The sequence below is a fragment of the Heterocephalus glaber genome, unplaced genomic scaffold (assembly GCF_053883595.1).
Source record: "Heterocephalus glaber isolate CG9 unplaced genomic scaffold, H.glaber_assembly_v1.0 deba00000331, whole genome shotgun sequence".
In the NCBI taxonomy this organism is placed as follows: domain Eukaryota; kingdom Metazoa; phylum Chordata; class Mammalia; order Rodentia; family Bathyergidae; genus Heterocephalus; species Heterocephalus glaber.
Window position 1 is genome coordinate 45,699,225 of NW_028258142.1, and position 22,612 is coordinate 45,721,836.

The window sequence follows — 22,612 nt, forward strand, 5'->3', positions numbered from 1 at the left end:
GGAGGGCTGGGCAAGGGTGAACAATAAGAACCAAGAGAGATTATGTAAAGGTGCAGATTTCCAAAGATGAAAGTCATTATATTGTATACCTAAAATGTACCAATGATTAGAATGAATAATTGATAATGAAAAATAGGAAGAAAAGGTCCAAAGGGGTAGGTGTAGTGGGAGGGGCAGGAGAAAGGAAAGAAGGGAAAGGAAAAATGATGAAAAATGGAAATAAAGTCTTTGTAAATAGGGAAGGGTGGAGGGGGTGAAGGGAGGGCTAGGAATGGGGAAAAAATAAGAACCAAGATGCATTATGTAAAGGTCCAATTCCCAATGAGAAATGTAATTGTGTTATATACCTACAATGTACCAATAAAAGAATTTAACAACAACAAAAAAAAATAGAATGAGCTCAAATAAACTACCTAATGGTGAATCTTAAGCTCCTAGAAAAAAAAGAGCAAGAGAAACCCAAAGCTCATACAAGGGAGGAAATTGTAAAGATCAGAGCAGAAATCAATGCAATGGAGACTAAGAGAATGACACAAAAAAAATAATGAATCAAAAAATAAATAAATAAAATCTATAAATAAATAAAAATCAAAAATTGATAAACCCTTAGCCAACCTTATCAAAAAAAGGAAAGAAGAGGCTCAAACCCATGTAATTAGGAAAGAAAAAGGTGAAGTCACAACAGATCCAGTAGAAATCCAGAGGAGCATCAATATCTACTTCAAGAACCAGTACGCTAATAAAATGGAAAACACAGAAGAAATGGACAAATTTCTAGCTACATATGAATTACCAAAGTTGAACAAAGAAGATATAAAAATTCTAAACACCCCAATTACAATGAGTGAAATTGAAAATGTAATTAAAAATTTACCAACAAAGAAAAGCCCAGATCCTGATGGCTTCACTGCTAAATTCTGCAAGACATTTAGAGAAGAACTCTTTAAACTTTTCAATGAAATTGAAAGGGAAGCAGTACTTCCAAATTCATTCCTGGAAGCAAGTGTTACTTTGATTGCAAAACCAGGGAAAGACCCAACCAAAAAAACAGCTAAAGGCCAATCTCCCTAATGAACATAGACCAAAATTCCTCAATAAGAGGTCAGGGATTTAGCTCAGTGGTTTCGCCACCTGCTGTGCAAGCACAAGGACCCAAGTTCTATCCCCAGTACAAAAAAAAAAAATCTTCAATAAGATATTGACAAACAGAATGCAGAGAGGGTTATAAAGAAGATCATACACCCTGACCAAGTTGGCTTTATCCCAGGGATTCAAGGATTGTTCAACATATGTAAATCAATAAATGTAATACACTATATTAACAGAGTCAAGGACAAAAACCATATGATCATCTCAATAGATGCAGAAAAAGCATTTGACAAAATTCAACACCCATTCATGAAAAAACCCCTGAAGAACAATGAAATAGATGGTCTTTATCTCAACTTGATAAAGGCTATCTATGAAAAACCAACAGCCAACATCATACTAAATGGTCAAAAACTGAAAACCTTTATGCGAAAATCAGTAACAAGACAAGGATGTCCACTATCACCACTCCTGTTCAATATAGTTTTGGAAACATTAGCCACAGCAATTAGACAAGAGAAAGAAATAAAAAGGAATAAAGATAGGAAAGGAATAAGTTATTTATTGATTGATTGATTGATTGATTGATACTGGGGCTCAAACTCGGGTCCTTGCGCTTGTGCAGCAGGCGGTGAAACCACTGAGCTAAATCCCCAGCCCCAGGAAGAAGTTAAACAGTCATTATTTGCTGACAATATGATACTCTACATAGAAGACCCTAAAAACTCCGCCAAAAGACTTCTAGACTTAATTGACAGATTCAGTAGAGTAGCTGGATACAAGGTAGACACTCAAAAATCAATAGCCTTCTGATACACAAATAACAGACTCACTGAAAGAGAAATTAGGGAAACAATCCCTTTCACAATAGCACCCCCAAAAATGAAATATCTAGGGATCAATCTAATGAAGGAAGCAAAAGACATCTACATTGAGAACTACAGCATTCTGAAAAAAGAGATTGAAGAGGATATAAGAAAATGGAGAAACATCCTGTTCCTGGGTAGGAAGAACTTATGTAGTGAAAATGGCCATACTTCCAAAACTGCTATATAGATTAAATGCAATCCCAATTGAAATCCCAACAGCATATTTCACAGAACTAGAGAAAACAATCCAAAAGTTCATCTGGAACCAGAAGAGACCTAGAATAGCAAAAGCAAGTCTAGGCAACAGGGTCATGGCAGGGGGTATCACAATTCCCAACTTGAAACTGTACTACAAAGCCACTGTGATACAAACAGGATGGTACTGGCACAGAAACAGACCCAAGGATCAGTGGAATAGATTAGAAGATGCAGAAACAACTCCAGACATACTAAGCTACCTCATCTTTGACAAAGGAGCCAACCATCCTCACTGGAGGAAAGATAGCCGCTTTAAAAAATGGTGTTGGAAAAACTGGATTTCAACTTGTCAAAGATGAAAACTAGACCCCTACCTTTCACTATGCACTAAACTAAAATGGATTAAGGATCTAAATATTAAAACAGAAACACTAAACTTGCTAGAAGATAAGTTAGGTAGGACTCTCGAAGACATTGGCATAAGAAAGGACTTCATGAACAAATTCTCAATAGCACGGGAACTAGCACAAAGAATCAACAACTGGGATCTCATCTTATTAAAATGCTTCTGCACTGCAAGAGAAACCACCAACAGAGCTAAGAGACAATCTACAATGTGGGAAAAAATTTTCACCAGCTGTTCCTCAGACAAAGGTCTACTATCTAGAATATATAAAGAACTAAAAAAATCAGGCCCCCCAGATTCAAAGACCAAATTCAAAAATAGGCACCTGAAGTGAACAGACATTTCTCAAAGAAGTAAAAGCAGCCAACATCATACATATGAAAAAATGTACAACATCACTGGTCATTTGAGAGATGCAGATGAAAACAACGCTGAGATTCCACCTCACCCCAGAAAGAATGGCTGCTATCAAGAAATCAACCAATAACAAATGCTGGCAGGGCTGTGGGGAGAAAGGAACCCTTCTCCATTGTTGGTGGGAGTGCAGACTGGTGCAACCACTGTGGAAATCAATATGGAGATGCCTCAAACATCTAGGATTGGAAGTCCCATTTGACCCAGCTATTCCTCTACTGGGTATCTTCCCAAAAGAATTAAAAGAATCATACCACTGTGATATATGTGGACCCATGTTTATAGTGGCACAGTTTGTGATAGCTAAAGCTTGTAAGCAGCCCAAGTGCCCATCAATTGGAGACTGGACAGAGCTGGGGATTTAGCTCAGTGGTTCCAGCGCCTGCCTCACAAGCACAAGGTCCTAAGTTCGATCCCTGGTACAAAAAAAAAATAATAATAACAACTGAAGACTGGATAAAGATGTGTGGTGGTTTTTTTTTTATAAAATGGAGTACTACTCAGCCATAAAAAAATGAGAAACTGGGGACATTTGTAGCTAAGTGGATGCACACTGAGGCTAAACGCTTAAGTGAAATAAATAGGACACATATGTGTAAATACTGAACAGTTTTTCTGGTGTGAAAAGCTAAAAGTATAAATAAGAATCAAAATGTATAATTGATATTGTGAAACAGGAAGAAAATGTCTAAAGGAGTAGGGGAAGTGGGAGAGGTAGGGGAAAGGAAAGAAGGGAAAAGGAAAAATATGAGAAAAGGAAAAACATGGAAACAAAGTCTTAGTAAATAGGGAAGGGTGGAAGGGATGGAGGGCAGGGGAATGGGAAAAAAATAAAAACCAAGATAAATCATGTGAAGGTACAAGATCCCAATGATGAATGTAACTGTATTGTATACCTAAAATGTACCAATAAAGTAAATGAAAGAAAAAAAAAGAAGAGATACTCGATCTCCCCTCACCCCTATGAGCATGAACTGAGGAAAACTCGTGTGAGGAGGTAGGAAGAAGACAACTGTCTACAAGATAGCAAGAGAATCCTCACCTGAAACTAAGGGTTCCAGGACCTTCATTTGGACTTTCAGGCCTCCAAAACTAAAGTAAATTTCTATTAAGATCCCCAGTCAATATGGTATTCTGTGGTGGCAGGCCAGGCAGACTAATACCACACCCATCATGAAATGGGTTCAGTATAGTCTGGCTTATGAATCCAGGCTCTGACTTCTCTGAATGGATTCTGAAGACAGTGGTGTCCACTGCTGTTCATTGACCCAAAGCAGCAGGCCTATACAGGCACCTGACTTTCTTCCCTTCCATGACCACTGTTCACTAAGCATTGATAGTTTGTTTTTTGAAGCCTCCCTGGAATTCATTCTACTTCATTCCACATGTCAATAATCTTCCTCAAGGATTTCACTGAAGCCTGCAATGAAACCCTCTTCCTTGGACCATCATCCAGGACACTGTCCCCATAGTTCCCATAATGCCCCGGGGTGCCAAGGAACCTCAGGGTCCCTGGAACAGGGTCTAGCTTGTGCTTGATTTGGAGTGGATCTGGGCAGGGGCAAGCTGGGCTTGGGTTAGAGAACTGCAGTCGGCTTAGGTCTGCCTTCCAGTTGTCCAGGGTTGAGGATCTTTTACATTATAAAGGCTGATGCATCAGGGCTGAGGCCTTGATTTTGTTTGTTAGTTTAATTGGTTTGGCTTAGGGAGGGAAGAAAAAGGAAAAAAAAAAAAAGAAAGAACAAGTGGGCAAGAAAAATGGGTAGGGAAGAATCATGAGGACAAGAGACACAGGGGTGAAAGCACAGAGGCCTTCAAATCCCACAGCTCTGGGCTGGGAGGGGACACAGACATTTGTATACAGTGACACCTAAGCGACCTCATCAGTCTATGGTTTCTTCTTTGGTTGATGATACTTGTAAACCCACAACATTGAGAGCCACTGTGCTCAGATATCCACCACATAGATGGATGTCCACAGGTCTCACCCCTGGGGCCAAATGACAGAGGAAAAGAATGTGTGTGCAGAGAAAGCCTCTTAGAGTCTTGGCTCATTTTCGGTTGTTTGTGAAGTTTTTATCAGTCCAGCATGTTTATGAAAAAGCAGCGCAATAGGCAGGCTGACATCATTTGGCTTTACTGAGAATGCTATAATAGTTTCCATTTTAAGTCAGCCCAAAGCATTATTTTACAATATTGCTTAATCATTTCTTTGAGCAGTCGCTCAGTCTGTACAAATGTCAAGCAAATGAAGAAAATCAATGTGTTAGGAAGTAAATGAATTTACAGTAATAATAATAACCACCACCTCCCCACAGGCAGACTAAGTACGTAAGGTTCTGGAGTTCTTCCAGGAGCCCAGGAATGTTTTTGCCATTCACTTGCACAGTTGAGCTGGCCAGTTGCCGTGACAGGGAGCTCTGTTTATTTGGTTTTCACTTTTCAGTTGAAATACAGTCCTGTCTTGATTCTCTTTTCTCCAGGGCTCTATGAATGTTTCTAACTAGAGTCCTTTCTGCTCATTTGCAAAAAGCCTCCTTCCCCAGAGCCTGGCTGGTGCCTGGACATGCCTCCACTGAGGAGGCAGGGTCTGTCTGAACCACAGCTCTGCTTGGTCAGCTCTTAAATCAGGAGAGTTTCTGAGTTAAAACCTCCCTGCAGTAGTAAGTTTTATGTGGGGATAACATTAATTTGGCTTTTGAACTCTGTGATTTTCTTTTAAACCTAGTAGACAGTTTCATCCAGGGAATTCATGTCTGGGCTCTGTCCCTGGCCTCACCACCACATCCCCCAGTTTGTGGGCTCTTTGGCCTTTGTATATCCTGGTGATCTCTGATGGTTCCTAAAACATAAGCAGGGTAAAAGGTATGATGTTTGGGTTGAGATCGGGGGTCAGGAGGGTGCAGTTCAAAATGAAATGGCCAGAGCTTCTTTAAAAAGTTAAGATGTAACACAGAAATTGTCTTCTCAGGTATTTATATAAGAGAAATTAAAACGTGTTCATGCATACAGCTCCACATGGATTTTCATAGTAGCTCTATCTGTAATAACCCTAAACTGAAAACAGTCTAGCTGTCCTTCAACCATGGAATTGTTAAACACACTGCAATACATCCATATCATGGAATAGTATGCGTAATGCAAAGGAACAGACTACCGATGCATATGACCACCTAACAGATTGCCAGAGAATTATTCTGTGTGAAAAAAAAATCAATCCTCAAGGTTATGTGTTACATGGCTCAATTTATATAACATACTTAAAATGACAAAATCACAGAACGGAGAACAGCTGAGGGTTTAGTAGGGGATTTGGAGGAAATGAAGAGGAAGGAAGTGTCTGGCTATAAAAGGGCAGCATGAGGGGCCCGTATGTGATGGAGATGTTCCATATCTTGACTGTATGAGCATCAATATCCCACTTGTGTTATTGTCTGTAGATTTACAAGATGTTGCTATAGGGGGAAGCTGGGTAAAGGGTACAGGGAACCTTTCTTTATTCTCACAATTGCCTGTGAATTATTGCACAACAAAAATTTTCATTTAAAAAAATAGGAACCCGGCATGGTGGCACACGTCTCTCATCTCAGTACTCTGAGAGACTGAGGCAGCAGGGTCGCAAGTCTGTGCTCAGCCTGGCCAACTTTGCAAGACTCTGTCTAAAAAAGCAAAATAAAATAGGGGCCCCAGAGAAGGTAACATGTATACTAAAACTTAGAAAGATACGAGACAGCCAAACATTTGTCTGGGAGACAGGGCTCTTGGCAGAGGCTCCACAGCGGTAGAGCACCTGGCAGGCTCAGGGGCACCAAGGATGTCATTGCAAGAGCACAGGAGATGCATGGAGAGGTAGCTGGGGCTTGAGCAGGCCTGGTGAGGCCCCAGGCTTCCTCTCTCAGTGGGCTGGGAGCCATAGTTGTGCCGCAGCTGAGTGGCTCGGGCTGACTCCTGTTTCTGGCTGGCTGTGTGAGGGTCAGGCTATAGGGGACAGGGGGAGGAGAGGAGTCAGTGAGGAGGCCACTGTAGTCACCTGGACGACCCCTCAATTTCCCCACCACCCCAGCAGTCTGGTGTCTGCCTGACCCTGCCTTCGACTCTCCTGGGTGTTGTACTGTACACTTAGCTCTTTGGTAACACGTGCAGGGACTTCATGAAGAAGCATTGATCTGCAAATCCAGGCATCTATACTGGTGAGAGGACAGCACAGTTGAGGATGAGGGTCTGAAAGCAAAGACAAGAATCCATGGACAGGAACCTCAAGCTGCAGCTTACTTATTAAGCCTCAGGGCCAGGGAGATGCAAGTCTGGAAGCGTAGTAGTTAGGGAAGTAAAGATGAACTCAGTGGTGTCCCAAGTGTTTGCATATATATCAGTGAGCCTTTGCAAGTCAAAATCTATTCCACAGGAATTGATGAGCCCTGACTATGTGTTGGAAGTTGGTGGTCAGGGGTACATTAGAATATAAAGTTGGGGTGGGTGTCACACCCAAACAGCTCACCACAACAGATGGGCAGACAAATAAGTAAAATGGTGAGAAATCATAGTGGATGTTATGAAGCAAGCAAAGAATATGCTGAGGAGGAAGTGTATGGGGAGAGGGACAATAACGCTCCCTTAAATCAGAAGGTAACACCTAGGCTGAGGACAAAGTGGGAGGACTGGGTTGGAGAGTTCCCAGCAGAGCATGTAGCCTGTGCAAAGGCCCTGAATAGAGGAAAGAGGTAAGATGGAGTCCAGAGATGCAGTCACTGGCTGCCATCACCACCATCCTGCCATCCATACCTGGCCCCTCCCAAGGACAGTTCTCTATATCCAAGTGTCAGCTTCATGCTCCTGCCATTTCTCTCACACACAGACACAGACTCAGGCCGGCTTAATTCTTCGCTAGTGCCTAAGAAACAACTGCAGTTTCACAGTGAGTATGAATTATGCTTTCCTCCATGAGTGTGACAAATTGTGGGAAATATGAAATCCAAATCTGTTAAATGCACCTGCTCCCCAAAGCCTCTACTCCACACACAGCAGGATCCTGTAGCCCAGGAGAAGAGAACATGTAGGTGGGCTGGTGTCCCAGGGAGCAGGCCTGGGAACCATGAGGCCATTTTGGGTACAGAGAAGATGGAATAAAGAGACTTTGACAAAAATATGCATTCCACATTTATCAGTTTTCCAGCACTGCTATAACAAAGCACCATAAAGTGAGTGGCTTGAAATGATGAAAATGCATTATCTCACAGTTCTGGAGGCCAGACATCCAAAATCAAGGTATTGGCTAGGCACAGCCTTCCTGAAGTTTATAGGGGAGGTTCTTTTCTTGATTCTCCTAAATTCTGGTAGTGCCAGATATTCCTTGGTTTATGATTATATCATTTTAATCTCTGCCTCCATCTTCACACATTGTCTGCCCGGTATGTCTGTGTGTTTCTCTGTCTTCATACCACGCTCCCTCCTCCCCACCCTAATGACCTCATCTTGATTACTTACATCTTCAATGAACCTGTTTTCGAATAAGATTGCATTCTGAAGTGCTGAGGGTTAGGATTTCAACAGACCTTTTTGGGCGACACAGTTCACCCTATAACTGTGCCATGTGAGGAAAGAAACAGTAATGAGAGAGGACTGGGCAGCTTTCAGTTTGTGGGATCAAGTGGCAAATATTGCACAGAGAGGCCATTCTGAGCTCGTGTCCACACCCTGGGTCTGCTGACTCTGAATCACTCCCACTAATACCTTTGAAAACATGCTTTTCTCTGTGAGCTTCTGTTACTGATTTCAAATAAAAATTATTTTTATGAACCTAAGGGTATTTTTTGGTAGTGGTATAATCCCTTGTGCAGGCCTGAATGACTAGTCTTCACCCTTCCCTCCCTCCATGGCCACCATGCCTTCCAGTGGAAAAGTAAGGTAGGTGAGGCTAGACCAGATCATAGAAGACTCAAGGAGCCAGCAGGAGCTGCACTCACCAGGTTAGGTAGTAGGGAACTATTCATGGCCCAAGCAGGAGAATGGTGTGGGAAACACAGGGTCTCCCACAGGTAGGCCGGGTAGGATGAAGGCAACAAAGTGAGAGGCATCTAAAAGTGAAGCAGAATAAAAGGTCCAGCAGTTGGGAATCATCAAGATGAGGGAGCAAACAGATTATTTGCTGCTCTTATTTGGGGGGAGATAAAGATGAGCAGTGGAGCTCTCCTACGGAGATAGTGAGACCTAGGAGAGATGGGTTGGTCTGTGATGAAAATTGGAGAATGCAGAGCAAACAAGAAAAGAAAACTTCAAAAAAAAAAAAAAAAAAGAAAAAGAAAACTTCAATAGAAGGGAAGCTAAATGGCCTCACACTTGTGTGATGGTTCTCATAGAAAGGCCTTCCTCTCTAGATATCTTCTTCATCCTCTTCTGAGATAGTTCTTTGCCTTGCTTCTAGGGTTCTGGGATATCTCAGTCTCCCTAGAGCTGAATCCTCCTACTCCCACAGCCCTTCACTGGATCAGAAGCAAAAGGAGGAGTCGCCTGGAAAGGACCTATAGGAAGTAATCTGGCCAGGAGATTGAAACAGGCACAATCCTGGCCTCAGGAAGAATTCTGCCTTCTCCTGGTGCCCTGGATATTACAGAGTTACAGAGGAACCCGTTTAAATTAAATATATCTATATCTATATAGAGAGAGATATATAGATATATAAATATATAGAGATATATAGAGATATATAGATATATAAATATATAGATTATATATCTCCAAAGTCTTTCTCACAGGATATCAGGCAAATATTTATGTCATATATCAATAACAACTAAGGTCAGAAATAAATTTGGAATTCTTTAGTCTAGTCTCCAGTTCATTCATATGCTTATTGCTACATTAAACACTTGAAATAATTTCCTACAGTGAAAATATATGGCTATTGTTCTTCAGATAAACAGATTTTTTTCAGATAAAAGACTTACAATTTTGAGAATTATTTTATAATGACTTTTGAAAAAGTTTTGTTTCTGATCATAAAAGGTCAAAGTTACACTATTGTAAACTGCAGTTTTTCTAAATTTAGCTTTGCTTATTTATATCTAAATTGATAAAATGTCTTGCTGTAAAAGAATAAATGTTGAGGCACAGCGCGCATAGTGGTCACGTGACAAGACCGCTCGGGCTTCTTTGCTGGGCCGAAACCGACCAGCCAACCGCCCTGGCCGAGGCCAACGATGCTCAACCTGATGCGGAGGCCTTGCAGGTGTTGCCAGACACGGCCAATCGCCTGCGAATCCATTCCATTAAGGCTACAAGTACCTGCAGCTCCAGCCATCCTACGTCTTGCTGTAGTGTGGCCGAGATCATTTCGGTGCTCTTCTTCCACACGATGAGGTATAAACCGACCGACCCAGAGCACCCCGACAACGACAGATTCGTCCTCTCCAAGGGCCACGCAGCACCCGTCCTCTATGCCACTTGGGCCGAGGTGGGCGATATCTGCGAATCTGACTTGCTGAGCCTGAGGAAGCCTCACTGCGACTTGGAAGGACATCCCACCCCTCGACTGTCGTTTGTGGATGTGGCAACAGGGTCCCTTGGGCAAGGATTAGGTGCTGCGTGTGGAATGGCTTATACAGGCAAGTACTTCGACAAGGCCAGTTACCGAGTGTTCTGCCTCATGGGAGATGGTGAATCCGCAGAAGGCTCTGTCTGGGAGGCTTTGGCCTTCGCCTCCCACTACAGTTTGGACAATCTCGTGGCAGTCTTCGATGTGAACCGCTTGGGACAGAGTGGCCCCGCCCCCCTGGAGCACCGCACAGAAGTGTGTCAGAATCGCTGTGAAGCCTTCGGGTGGAATACTTACATAGTGGATGGTCATGATGTGGAGGCATTATGCCAAGCATTTTGGCAAGCAGCTCAAGTGAAGAACAAACCTACTGCTGTAATTGTCAAGACTTTCAAGGGTCGGGGCATTCCAAACATTGAGGATGCAGAAAATTGGCATGGAAAGCCAATACCAAAAGAGAGAGCAGATGCAATTATCAAACTAATTGAGAGTCAGATACAGACCAACAGAAAGCTCACACCGAAACCTCCTATTGAAGACTCACCTCAGCTCAGCATCTGTAACATAAAAATGACCTCTCTGACTGCTTACAAAGCAGGTGAGAAGATAGCTACCAGGAAAGCATATGGCATGGCTCTGGCTAAATTGGGCCATGCGTGGGAAAGGGTTATTGCTCTGGACGGTGACACGAAGAACTCTACCTTTTTCTGACATATTTCAGAAAGATCACCCTGAGCGTTTCATAGAGTGTTTTATTGCTGAGCAAAACATGGTAAGTGTGGCATTGGGCTGTGCCACACACAATAGAACCATTGCTTTTGTTAGTACATTTGCTGCCTTTTTGTCCCAAGCATTTGATCAGATCCGAATGGGAGCCATCTCTCAAACCAGCATCAACCTTGTTGGTTCTCACTGTGGGGCATCTATTGGTGAAGATGGACCCTCTCAGGTGGCCCTGGAGGATCTAGCCATGTTCCGAAGCATTCCCAATTGCACTATTTTCTATCCAAGTGATGCAGTCTCAACAGAGCATGCTGTTTATCTGGCTGCCAATACCAAGGGAATGTGCTTCATTCATACCAGCTGGCCAGAAACTGCAGTTATTTATACCCCACAAGAAAATTTTGAGATTGGACAGGCCAAAATAGTTCGCTCCAGTGTCAATGACAAGATCACAGTTATTGGAGCTGGAGTTACTCTACATGAGGCCTTAGCAGCTGCTGATGATCTTTCTCAACAAGGTATTTCTATTTGTGTCATTGACCCATTTACTATTAAACCTCTGGATGCTGCCACCATCATTTCCAGTGCAAGAGCCACAGGTGGCCGGATCATCACCATGGAAGATCACTACAGAGAAGGTGGCATTGGAGAAGCTGTGTGTGCAGCTGTCTCCAGGGAGCCTGACATCCTTGTTCATTAGTTGGCAGTCGCAGAAGTACCTCGGAGTGGAAAAGCTAGTGAATTGCTGGATATGTTTGGAATCAGTGCCAAACACATCATAGCAGCTGTGAAATATACTTTAATGACCTAAAATAGCTCATTTCTTAACAAATCAAATCTGTTAGTTTTGATCTTAAAGCACTGGAATCTTTATGTTAAATGTAGTTGTTAGAAAACCATCACTTATCCATACAGTCATGCAGTTTGTTTTTTTAAAGCAAAGCTACATAACACTATTTCTAGTTTAAAAATTCAAGTAAATTTTCTATTAAAGTGTGAACATATACAGTCACTATTCTCAGTTTTGAAGCATTAGAATGGGCTTAAAATTTTAAGAATAGGAAATAAAACAACCACCTAATACAAAGTTTTCTGTTAAGACTAAAAATTACTGACTGGGTTGGGGATTCATGTAGAGATAACTTTCTTAGATGTATATAATTTCTTTGTGAGTTAAGAAAATGTGAATTTAATTGTAAGACTTCAGTAGCCCAGATTTTGAAGCAAGTTTGAGCTTTCCTATAATGCCATCACCATCCTATACCTATAGCTTTCCAGATGATGTTTGACTGAAATTGTCTGGGAGTTTCCCAAAATTCATCTCTCTAAGGTTTATGGGATGTAGAGTAGCAATGACATGTACTATGCTGCTTGTGATGTTTCATAGAGAAAAAGAAAGTGTAGCAAGTTCCAGTCTACATACTACATACAGTTATGTGATAATTCAAAATACCCTTTTTTTTGATGACAAAAAAAAAGAATAAATCTTTTTCTTTGGAAATATATGCAAGTAAGTCTCCCAATTATGAAAGAGTAAAGAGGTCAACAAATCTTTTTCCTTTCAAAACAGTTAAAAAACAGGACATAATTGTCAAAAACAATATTCCATACTGGAAATTGTAAATATATGGGTTACTATAAAATACTTAATGATATACATTTCCTTCTATTATTTATGTAAATGGCATAAGATTATATAAAGCAGCTATATTTTGGAATTTATAACATATATGGATATAGTAATTTATGACATTAATAGCACAAAAATGAGGGCAGGGTAGGAAGAAAATTGAGTGTTATTAGAGCAAAGTTATTATATTTTACCAGATTGAATTAGTTTTGAAATACATTGTTATTCTTTTTTCTTTTTTTGGTCTTTTTGAGATAAAGAGTCTCACTGTGTAATTCAGACTGGCCTTGAACTCACTATGTAGTCCAGGCTGGTCTTGAACTCGTGGCAACTCTCTTGCTTCAGCCTCCCAGGTGCTGAGATTACAGGCATGCACCACCACGCCAGGCTACACTGTGATATTTTAAGGTGTGTGGTGTGATTCTTAAGCACATGTCTGAGATAATAATTAAACATTATCATTTAAAAATTAACCAAGGAGGGCTGAGGATTTAGCTCAGTGGTTCCTGTGCCTGCCTTGCAAGCGCAAGGTCCCAAGTTCGATCCCCGGTACCAAAAAAACAAAACAAAAATTAACTGAGGAATTAAAATACAATACAAAATTATTTGTTTAACACAAAGAAGGAGTAAATGGGGAGCAGAGGAATAACAACAACAACAAAACATGAAGCATTTACAACACACAGAACAAAACAATGTCCATAAATTCAACCATACTAATAGTTACATTAAATGTAAATGGAATAAATACTCCAGTCAAAAGTCAGAAACTGTGAGACTGGATAAGAAAGTAAATGCAATTATATGTTGACTATAAAATAAACATTTCATATTCAAAGGCACAAATAGGTTGAAATTCAAAAGATATATGTTCTCTTGTTTTCTTTTTTTTTTTTTTTTTTTTTTTTTGGTACTGGGGATTGAACTTGGGACCTTATGCTTGCGAGGGAGGCGGCGGAACCACTGAGCTAAATCCCCAGCCTGTTCTCTTGTTTTCAATCAATCAAGTATATTGTGTTTTTTGGTTTTTGGGGGATTGAACTCCAAACCTTGCTTTTGTGAGGCAGGCACCAGAACCACTGAGCTAAATCCCTAGCAATCAACTATATTGTGTACAGATTGGAAAGGAAAATACAGCTTCTATTCACAGACAGCATGATCCAGTATGTAGAAAAATTGTGTGTGTGTGTGTGTGTGTGTGTGTGTGTGTATGTGTATTGGCAGAAAATTTGACCATGTCTCAGAATAAAAGACCAATATACAAAATATAAATTTTTTCTATATGCTCACAATGAGCAGTCTAAAACATAAACTAATAAAATCCTTTTTATAATAGCATTCAAAAAATAAAATAGGAAGCCCAAGACTTATACACTAAAAAGTATGAAACATTACAAGAGAATTTAAAGATTTAAATAAATGGAGACATATTCTATCTTCATGGTTTGAAAGGAACACTATTTTAAAAGTGCAGTTCAGGGCCGGGGATTTAGCTCAGTCGTTCTGCCGCCTGCCTCACAAACACAAGGTAACAAAAAAAAAAATGCAGTTCAGAGAGCTGGGTGTGGTGACTCACATCTGTAATCCCAGCACTTGGGAGGCAGAGGCAGGAGGATTGCTGTGAGTTCGAGCCCAGCTTGAGCTACAAAATGAGTTCAGCGCCAGCCTAAACTGCAAAGTGAGACCCTGTCTCAAAAAAAAAGCAGTTCTTTCCAAATTGTTCTACAGATTCCAGAATCTCTGTCAAAATCCCAGTAGCATTTCTTACAGAAATTGTCAAACCAAACTTAAATGTATATAAAAAGTTAAGGACCTAGAATAGCTAAATTTTTTTAATGAACAAATTGAGAGGATTCATACTACCTGATCTCAAAACATCACAAAACAACAGTAATCAAGACAATTTGATATAAACATAAAGATAGAGATATAGGTCAATAGGACATACAGTTCATGCGTATAGATAGACATGTTCAACTGAGAGTTCAGAAATAAACCTTTGTATTTATGGTCATTTGATCTTCAACAAAGATACTAACATAGTTCAGTTGGAAAAGATTGGCCTTCAACAAGTGTTGCTGAGACAATTGGATGTCCATATGTAGAAAACAACTTAGGCCCTTACTTCACAACATATACAAAAATTAACCCAAAGTGAATCATGGGCTTAAAAGTAGTAAGTAAAAAATTATAAAACTAGCAGAAAACACTGTAAGAAATCTTTGTGATTTTTGATTGGTTATAATATTCTTAGTAATGATATGAAAAGCATAGTATAATACCATAAATTAGACTTCACAAAAATGTAAAACTTTTGCTCTTCCAAAGATACCATTAAGAAAATGGAGGCAAACCACAGACTATGAGGAAATATTTGCAAATTTACATCTGAAGAGGGATTGTAACTAGAATATATAAAGAACTCTTGCAATTCAATAGTGAGTAGTCAAACATCTCAATTTAAAAATAGGAAAAGATTTTTATGTTTCTCACCAAATATATTGAAATTACTAAGAACCTTACAAAAAACTTATGACTCCACAAAGGCTTGTATGTGACTCTGTATCTTGTCTGGGCCCTGGGGGTTGGTTATGCAGGTGGAAGGAGGAGGAGGATGGACTGTCCTGTTGTGATTGGAGAGATCTGTGAGTGTTCAGTAATGATCATAAAAACAACACTAGTATATAATTCATTCACTCCTCTAGGAAACCAAGGCATTCTACCCTAGTTCAAGCTCTGTCATTTTCAGGACACACTGATGACCACCATGTTATCCCAGCCTCACCCACACAATGGTCAAAATCCTCCTTGTTATGGCTTGTGTTTAGTTGTCCCCCCACCAAGTCTCATGCTTTTCCAGAGGGTGAATTTAGAATTTGGGATTGAATCATGGAGGGGCTAGGCCCAAAGGCACTGGGATTAAGGGTGTGAGTGCTACCCACCCTAAGTAGTCTAAGATAACTGGCAGGAAGATTCTGGGAAGGTTCTCTTGTTGCCTTTGCTACCTTGTGGGCGCCATGTTGTTTCTCTCCTGCGATGCCTGTTTGCCTTCCCTCCCTTGGAGCCAGCCAATTATGGACTGAAACCTCTATGAACTGTAAGCCAGATAAACCCCTTCCCCTCTAACTTTGGGTGTTGGGTATTTTGCCTCAGCAATGAGAGAAAAGTAAATAACACACTCCCCAAGACTGGCCTCCCAAAGCTACCTCTTTACCTCCTTGCTTCTCCGATTCACCTAGTCATGTTTTCACCTCTCTCCCACAGCCTAAGAAGATTCCAAGTGATAATGATCCAGCTACATGCCTGTCATTCCTATCTTGAAAGTATATTTTACCTGGATAAGACTGAGTACTTCTACTTTTCTTATCTCTGACTCTTTGAAATAAAAAAGATAGGCCTTATCACCCAGTCATGAATAAAGAAAAGAATGGGAAAGAAGTGAGAACATTTACCATGACATTTACAAACTCCATAGCTGGGACTTGTAAAAACCAGTCCAAAACCACAGTAGCCAAGGAGGAGGGGGGAAATGTGGTTTTCTGAGCTTTGCTGAAAAGAAGGAATTTCTCTCATGGGACAACTTGCTTGGAAATAGAAGGAGCTGCAGTTCAGACATGTGATTCTCATTACCAGCTACATCCTTTCAGACAGAAGGCAGAAATAATTGGATCCATTTATATTTTAATTATAACTTTTTGGCTTTAAAGAAATGGCCAGTGGAAATCTGCAACCCACTACAAACAATACCATTTCAAATTCCCCAGATTTCAGTGTGGCCTGGATTTCCTTCAGAAAGGCTGAGGCCACTCGCCACAATTGCTGTTTGTTGCTGTTACAGAACTAAAGATTTCCCCAAACAAAGGTGAATTCATCTCTCTGTCTCCCTTCCTCCTCAGGCCTCCACCCATCATTCTACTTTCCCTTTTGAAGGAGAGAGACTTTATATTTTGCCAACCTTTCTTCCCAGAGAAAATAGGAGACAAAAGGAAGTCTCCTGTGATGAATGACACCATAGTATAAGCGCATAGTGCTTCCTTTCTGTCCCCGCTTCAGTGCCCAGAATGTTACCCGGTCTCTCTAGGACTCTAGGTTCAGGAACAGCTTTGAATCCTGAGAAATACTTCAAGTTGGAGGACAGGCTCCTCCCAAAATCAAACGGCACAGTCAACACTGTGGCTGCCCAGGGCTGACCCTCACTGGAACCATTTCCACTCACTTTCTTCTCCTTAGCCTCTGACTCTAAGAGCTGGAAGGGAATCATGGCAAGATAAATACTATCCAGTGCTCAAGGCAAGAGATAAACTTCCCAAGAGGCCCCCAAGAGGACTGCTTATCCCAAGACCTTGAGAGAGGAACCCAAAGGAATCTGAGTTCCCTGTACTATCCTCTGATATTGATTAGTCCCAGGGATGGTTAGTGGCTCATTAAACTTGACCTGTATAGAGAAAAAGGGCTGGGGATTTAGCTTAGTGTCACCTCACCTACCTACCTACCTCGAAAGCACAGGGTCCTGAGTTCAATCCCTGGTACCAAAAAAAAAAAAAAAAAGCCCGGATTAGACTTTCTTTTGAAGCTAAGTAAATAAATATAAAGAGCACAATCCATGTTGTAGCCATAGTTTTCTGTTTTACATTAAAATTCAGATAAAACTGTTAGGAGAGTGCTCTAATGTTTTGCATGCTCTAATTTTCCCTGCACGCAAATGTTTTACCCAAATTCACTAAACAGTAATTCAATGATTCTTAAAAAGCCACATTAGTGTGGAAATGAAACAATGATTGTTTTGTTGGTTCCTTTATACACATAGGCAAATAAAAGTGGATATACAGCCATACACACCAAGACTTCTAATAGCAAAACATTGTTATTTAATAAAGCTAAATAGCAGGGTTGCACTGCATTAATAAAAGGATTTTAGAATGCAGAAAATACATGAGCAAAAAACAAAGTCCTAGTATTTGGAAATGTCCCTACATGAACCTTACTATCAAAAGTTTTAGGCCAGTGAAGAATGAGCAGGTGACACGTGAGTGTGCATGTGTCAGCAATTTCTGACAGTCAATTCTCCTTGAGCAAGTTCAGCTTGGAGATAAATCTTGGTTTACAAAAGGCATTTCATATCTAGAAATGATACCCAGGAGATAGTTATAAGCCAACCAACAACTGTGCTTGTTCTTAATTTGTTTTTTAGTTTTTCTTTCTTTCTTGCATCCCCTAATAAATCTGAGCAAATTAAGTTTGACATCTCCTAATGTTTCAAAAGAGGAAAGAAATTGAAGTGATAAAATGTCTTGTACAACAATGTTTTTTTTCTTAGGTTTATACTCTTGTTCAGAATAAGCAAGATTCACATCCAAGTCAACATGGCCTTTTTTAAACTGACTCCCAGAAGGGGGATGCTGGGATTCCTGCTTTCTTTCTGACAACTGTTCTCCCCCCCTCCCCCCCAAGACCCTGGACCTTCCTTACAAAGGCCTAGTAGAAGTGAGAGCCAGAACCTCACTAGATGCCCCAGAGACTTGTTGTCATCACTGGTTTATATTCCTATAATTTAAAAAAGTCCCAGTGACATTGCATCATTGAGGGCCTGTGTAGCACAACTGAATCTCTGTTCAGAGAGAGAAAGGGCCTTATAACCATCCCCTTCCACCCAAATACTGAGTGAATCTGGGCTAGGCATCATGCAAAGAAGTTTCTCAGGTTTCATCTTTCTCATGAGGAGTTCATATTTATTTTTTTCATGATAGGAATAGTGGAAGACTTTCTCTTGAAGCTTCTTATGCAAATCCTTTCTCTGATGGTTTTTCAGATTCTATTAGTGTGTGTTACTTTTCCCAGCTTCTGCCCCCAAGCCTAAGCCCCAAACTTATGAATAGTTTAGGACGGTGCCATGGCAAGCAGCTCCCCAAAGATGCCATGAGTGAGAACCAGATTACTATTGATACCTGTTGAAGTTGGATGGTGGCTACATGGGAGCTCATGTCATTCCTCAATTTTTGGTGCCTATTTCTATGTTTCCATAATATAAAGTTGGAAAACTTATATAGAGAACAAAGGCAACTACTTTATTCTATGTAAGCTAAGGGCTTTTTTTTTCTTTTTATTGCAGGTTACTTCATGAGACTCTTTTATTATTAACTTCACGTGTGCTAGAATTGCTGACCATGGCTCTAGACTCTTGATTTCAATCATCCCCCTGAGACATTGGAACAGAAGAAGTATTAAAGCCTAATGCACACGACAAATGCAGTATTACTGTCCTCCTCCACTGGGTGACAATGTGCTGGGACCTTTGACAGTTAGTAGAGAGAGAATAGGAGTCCTGCTGGGGACAGGAGGATGGGCCATCCTCAGGGCCTGGCAACACTCAAATCATCCTTCATGCCCCTTTGCTTCTCCTGCTCAGGGCTTGGTTTGGTTTTGAAACTTCAATAGAATTTCACCAGTTTTTAACCCTACCTTTTCATGTCAATGAAGGGATGTGTCTTACAATCCAGGTGTCTTTGACCAGATAATACATGGTCTGTGTTTCCACTTCTTGTGATCAGTATCTGGGAGCATAATAATGGCCAAGATTAAGTGCATTGGGATCTCCTGTGTATAATCATCCCAATTTGAGTGCCCTTTGACATTCATATAAGGTTCCATGTAGTTTATATTGTGTCCATAATATATTACCACAAAATTTCATGATTTAAAGTAACGTAAATATATGATCTTATCATTCTGAGGGTCAGAAGTCCCTGAGTCTCACTGGACTAAAATCAAAGTGTCAGCAGGCTGCATTCCTTTTTGGATAAATATTTTGGCTTTGTTGGCAGAATTTGGCTCCTTGGGGTTTAGGACTGAGATTCCCATGTTGTTGCTGACTGTAAACTGAGGGTTGTTGTCAGTTTCTACAGGCTGTCACACCCCTTGGGTTGAGCCTCCTCTTCCTCTGTCCTCAAAGCCAGCAACAGTGGGTTGAATCCTTCTCACAAATTCAGTTTTCTTTTTTTTTTTCATCTCATCTCTCTGACCTAGCTAGAAAAGGGCAAAGGGTCTCTGCTTGTTATGGTTTGCATCTAAAAATGTCTCCCAAGTGCCCTGTGCTAAAGGCTTGATGTCCAACTGCAGGGTTTTGGGAAAGTGCTTGGATCATGAAAGCTCTAATTTCATCAGTGGACTAATTATTGATAGATTCATAATTTGATAGCATTATTGGAAGATGATGAAAACTTAATAGGTTGGGCCCAGTTGAAGGGTTTGGGTCATAGGGCATGCCCTTGGAAACTGTATCTTGTCCCTGGCCCCTGAGCTAAGAGAATAAAGCATTGAAAAAGAAAAACAAAACAAAACAAAACAAAAAAACCTTGACCAAATCATCACTGAAATTTTTCCACATTTTCGCAAACTATGACTCCACAGAACCAGTGAACCCTACACATGAGAAAAAAGGAAGAAAACTACATCAAGGCACATGGTAAGCAAATTACTCAAAACCATTGGTGAGAACATCTTAAAAGTGGGAGCCAGGGGTGTGTTATCTACAGAGAGACAAAGGTAATAACAATAGATTTCTCCTTGGAAACAATGTAATCAAGAAGACAGGGAGCAACATCTTAAAGTACTAAAAGCAAAGTCTATCATCCTTGAACTCTCCATCCAGTGAAAGTAACTTGCAAAACTGAAGGCAGAATAAAGATGTTTTCTGACACACAAAGTTGAAAGAATTAAGTTTGTTTGTTTGTTTCTTTCTTTCTTTATTTATTTTGACAAATGAGTGCCTCAGGTTTAATAACAAAAAGGCAAAGGGTCATCAGTATGGCCAAATCTTTTCTCACTCACATCCCTAATTCCCAGATCCTTTCTACCCTCATAACTTTGAATATAGCTGTAGTTGATTGAATCAAAAACTAACCTTAGGAAACATCATCCTTCAAAGATGTTTACAGCTAAAAAGAGATACAAAACTCAGCACCTCTTCCATAAAAAAAAAACAAAAAAACCCCAAAAAACTCAGTAAGAAAAACCTGAAATATTATAGCTGCCAGGAGAGCAGCTCTTACTCCTTCCACATAGATACCCTCATATCCACAGGAGGCCATTGGGACTAAAACCAAATTGAATTCATTACTCATTCCCTCTCCGGCTCTTCTTATGGCTTTTCTTTGACCTTTCAGGAGACTTTGAGTGGCTCCTGTGTCTGTGACTACGGTGATGACCCGAGGACTTGGAGCCGGATCTGTGTCGGCGACCTCGGGACCTGCTTCTGCGGTGTCCTGGGCTTTTGCTGCGATGCCTTTCTCTGCGGGGTGAAGGACTTCTTTTGGGAGACCGACTCCTGCTCCTCCTGCAGCGCAGTGTGGGAGAGCGACAGGGCTTGTCCAAGTCTCGGTAGCTTCTCCGGCGATGATCAGGTGACGGGACTCTTTCCAGCTTCTCATCTTCTTCCTCCTCTTCACTAGACGCCACATCACCCATGTCTTCTTCTAGAGCACTTACTCGAGGCTCCAATTGCTCAACTTCTTCTAGCACGTAGCGTTTCTGTAGTCGGGGCAGCATGATATCACAGACTCTCTCACTGTGCCGCAGTTCATCAATAAATTCATCTACATGCATCAGTTCAAACTCTCCATTTCGGTTCTGGCTCTTGATTTTTCGATAGTCGTTGTACAGAGGTTCCAAGCACTTGTAGCAATCAATTGCAGTGCCGGTCAGCCTCATGTAAAGTGCACCCAACATGCAGACATACTTGAAATCTTCATTTTTTTATAAACTCTACGATGATATCCTTCTCAGGCTGAATTTGAAGCATCTTCAAGGTCAAACACAGAAAGGGAGTTGGTTTTATGTTTCCACCATAGACACCACCCATAAATCTTTTTTTTCCCCCATTAACTTTATTGGTACATTTTAGGTATACAATACAGTTACATTCATCATTGGGATCTTGTACCATTACATGAGTCTCTTGGTTCTTATTTTTTTTTCCCCTTCCCTTGTCCTTCCTTCACCCCCTCAACCCTTCCCTATTTGCAAAGACCTTGTTTCCATTTTTTTCCTCTTCTCATATTTTTTCCTTTCCCTTTTTTCCCTTCCCCTACCCCTCCCAATTCCCCTGCTCTTTTAGACCTTTTCTTCTTGTTACACAATATCAGTTATACATTTTTTAAATTACAATATTAAGATCTAGGAGACATTAACACAGATTTTACAGAATTTGAAAGGATATAGAAAGCATATTACAAAAATCTTTTTTGAAATAAATTTGACAACTTCTAAGAAGTACCTTGGAAGACAAATTAATGAAACTAACTCTGGAGGAAATATAAAATTTCAATAGCACCTATTAAAGAAAGTATATTCCTAGCTTGAAAACCTACCTATATGACAACAGCAGGCTCATAAACATTTTAACTGATAAAGTATATCAAACATTTAAAGCAGAAAAAAGAAGGAACACTTCTCTCCTCATTTTAGGAAATCAACATTGTGCTAATCCTAAAACTGGATAAAAATAATAGAAGAAAAAAGTATGAACATAGATAGAAATTTGTTTAACAAAACAAACTATTGGAAGTCAGATCTGGCAGGATGTAGAAAGTGGTTTTATTACAGGGATGGCAGTGTTGGTTCAGCATTGGAAGACCCCCCCCAAAAGTCATCATTTTAACAGAGGAAAGGAGAAAGCCATATGATCCTGTCACTGGTTGGAGAAAGAGTACTGGACTAAATTCTACAGGTGTTCATGGTAAAAGCTATCAGGAGAC

The 22,612-nt window shown here is 40.5% G+C and overlaps 1 protein-coding gene and 1 pseudogene across 1 annotated transcript; one reads left to right on the plus strand and one right to left on the minus strand.

The window, feature by feature from the left end:
- The first annotated feature begins 10,060 nt into the window (after positions 1-10,060).
- On the plus strand, positions 10,061-21,211 carry LOC101698525 (transketolase-like protein 2). Its single transcript, XM_021236681.2, is given in 4 exon segments — positions 10,061-11,209; positions 11,211-11,748; positions 18,970-20,322; positions 21,023-21,211. Coding segments are annotated over 3 exon segments (1,704 nt in total). The 5' UTR covers positions 10,061-10,072; the 3' UTR covers positions 18,999-20,322; positions 21,023-21,211.
- On the minus strand, positions 20,595-21,933 carry LOC101708810 (pre-mRNA-splicing factor 38A pseudogene; annotated as a pseudogene).
- Positions 21,934-22,612: the final 679 nt, after the last annotated feature.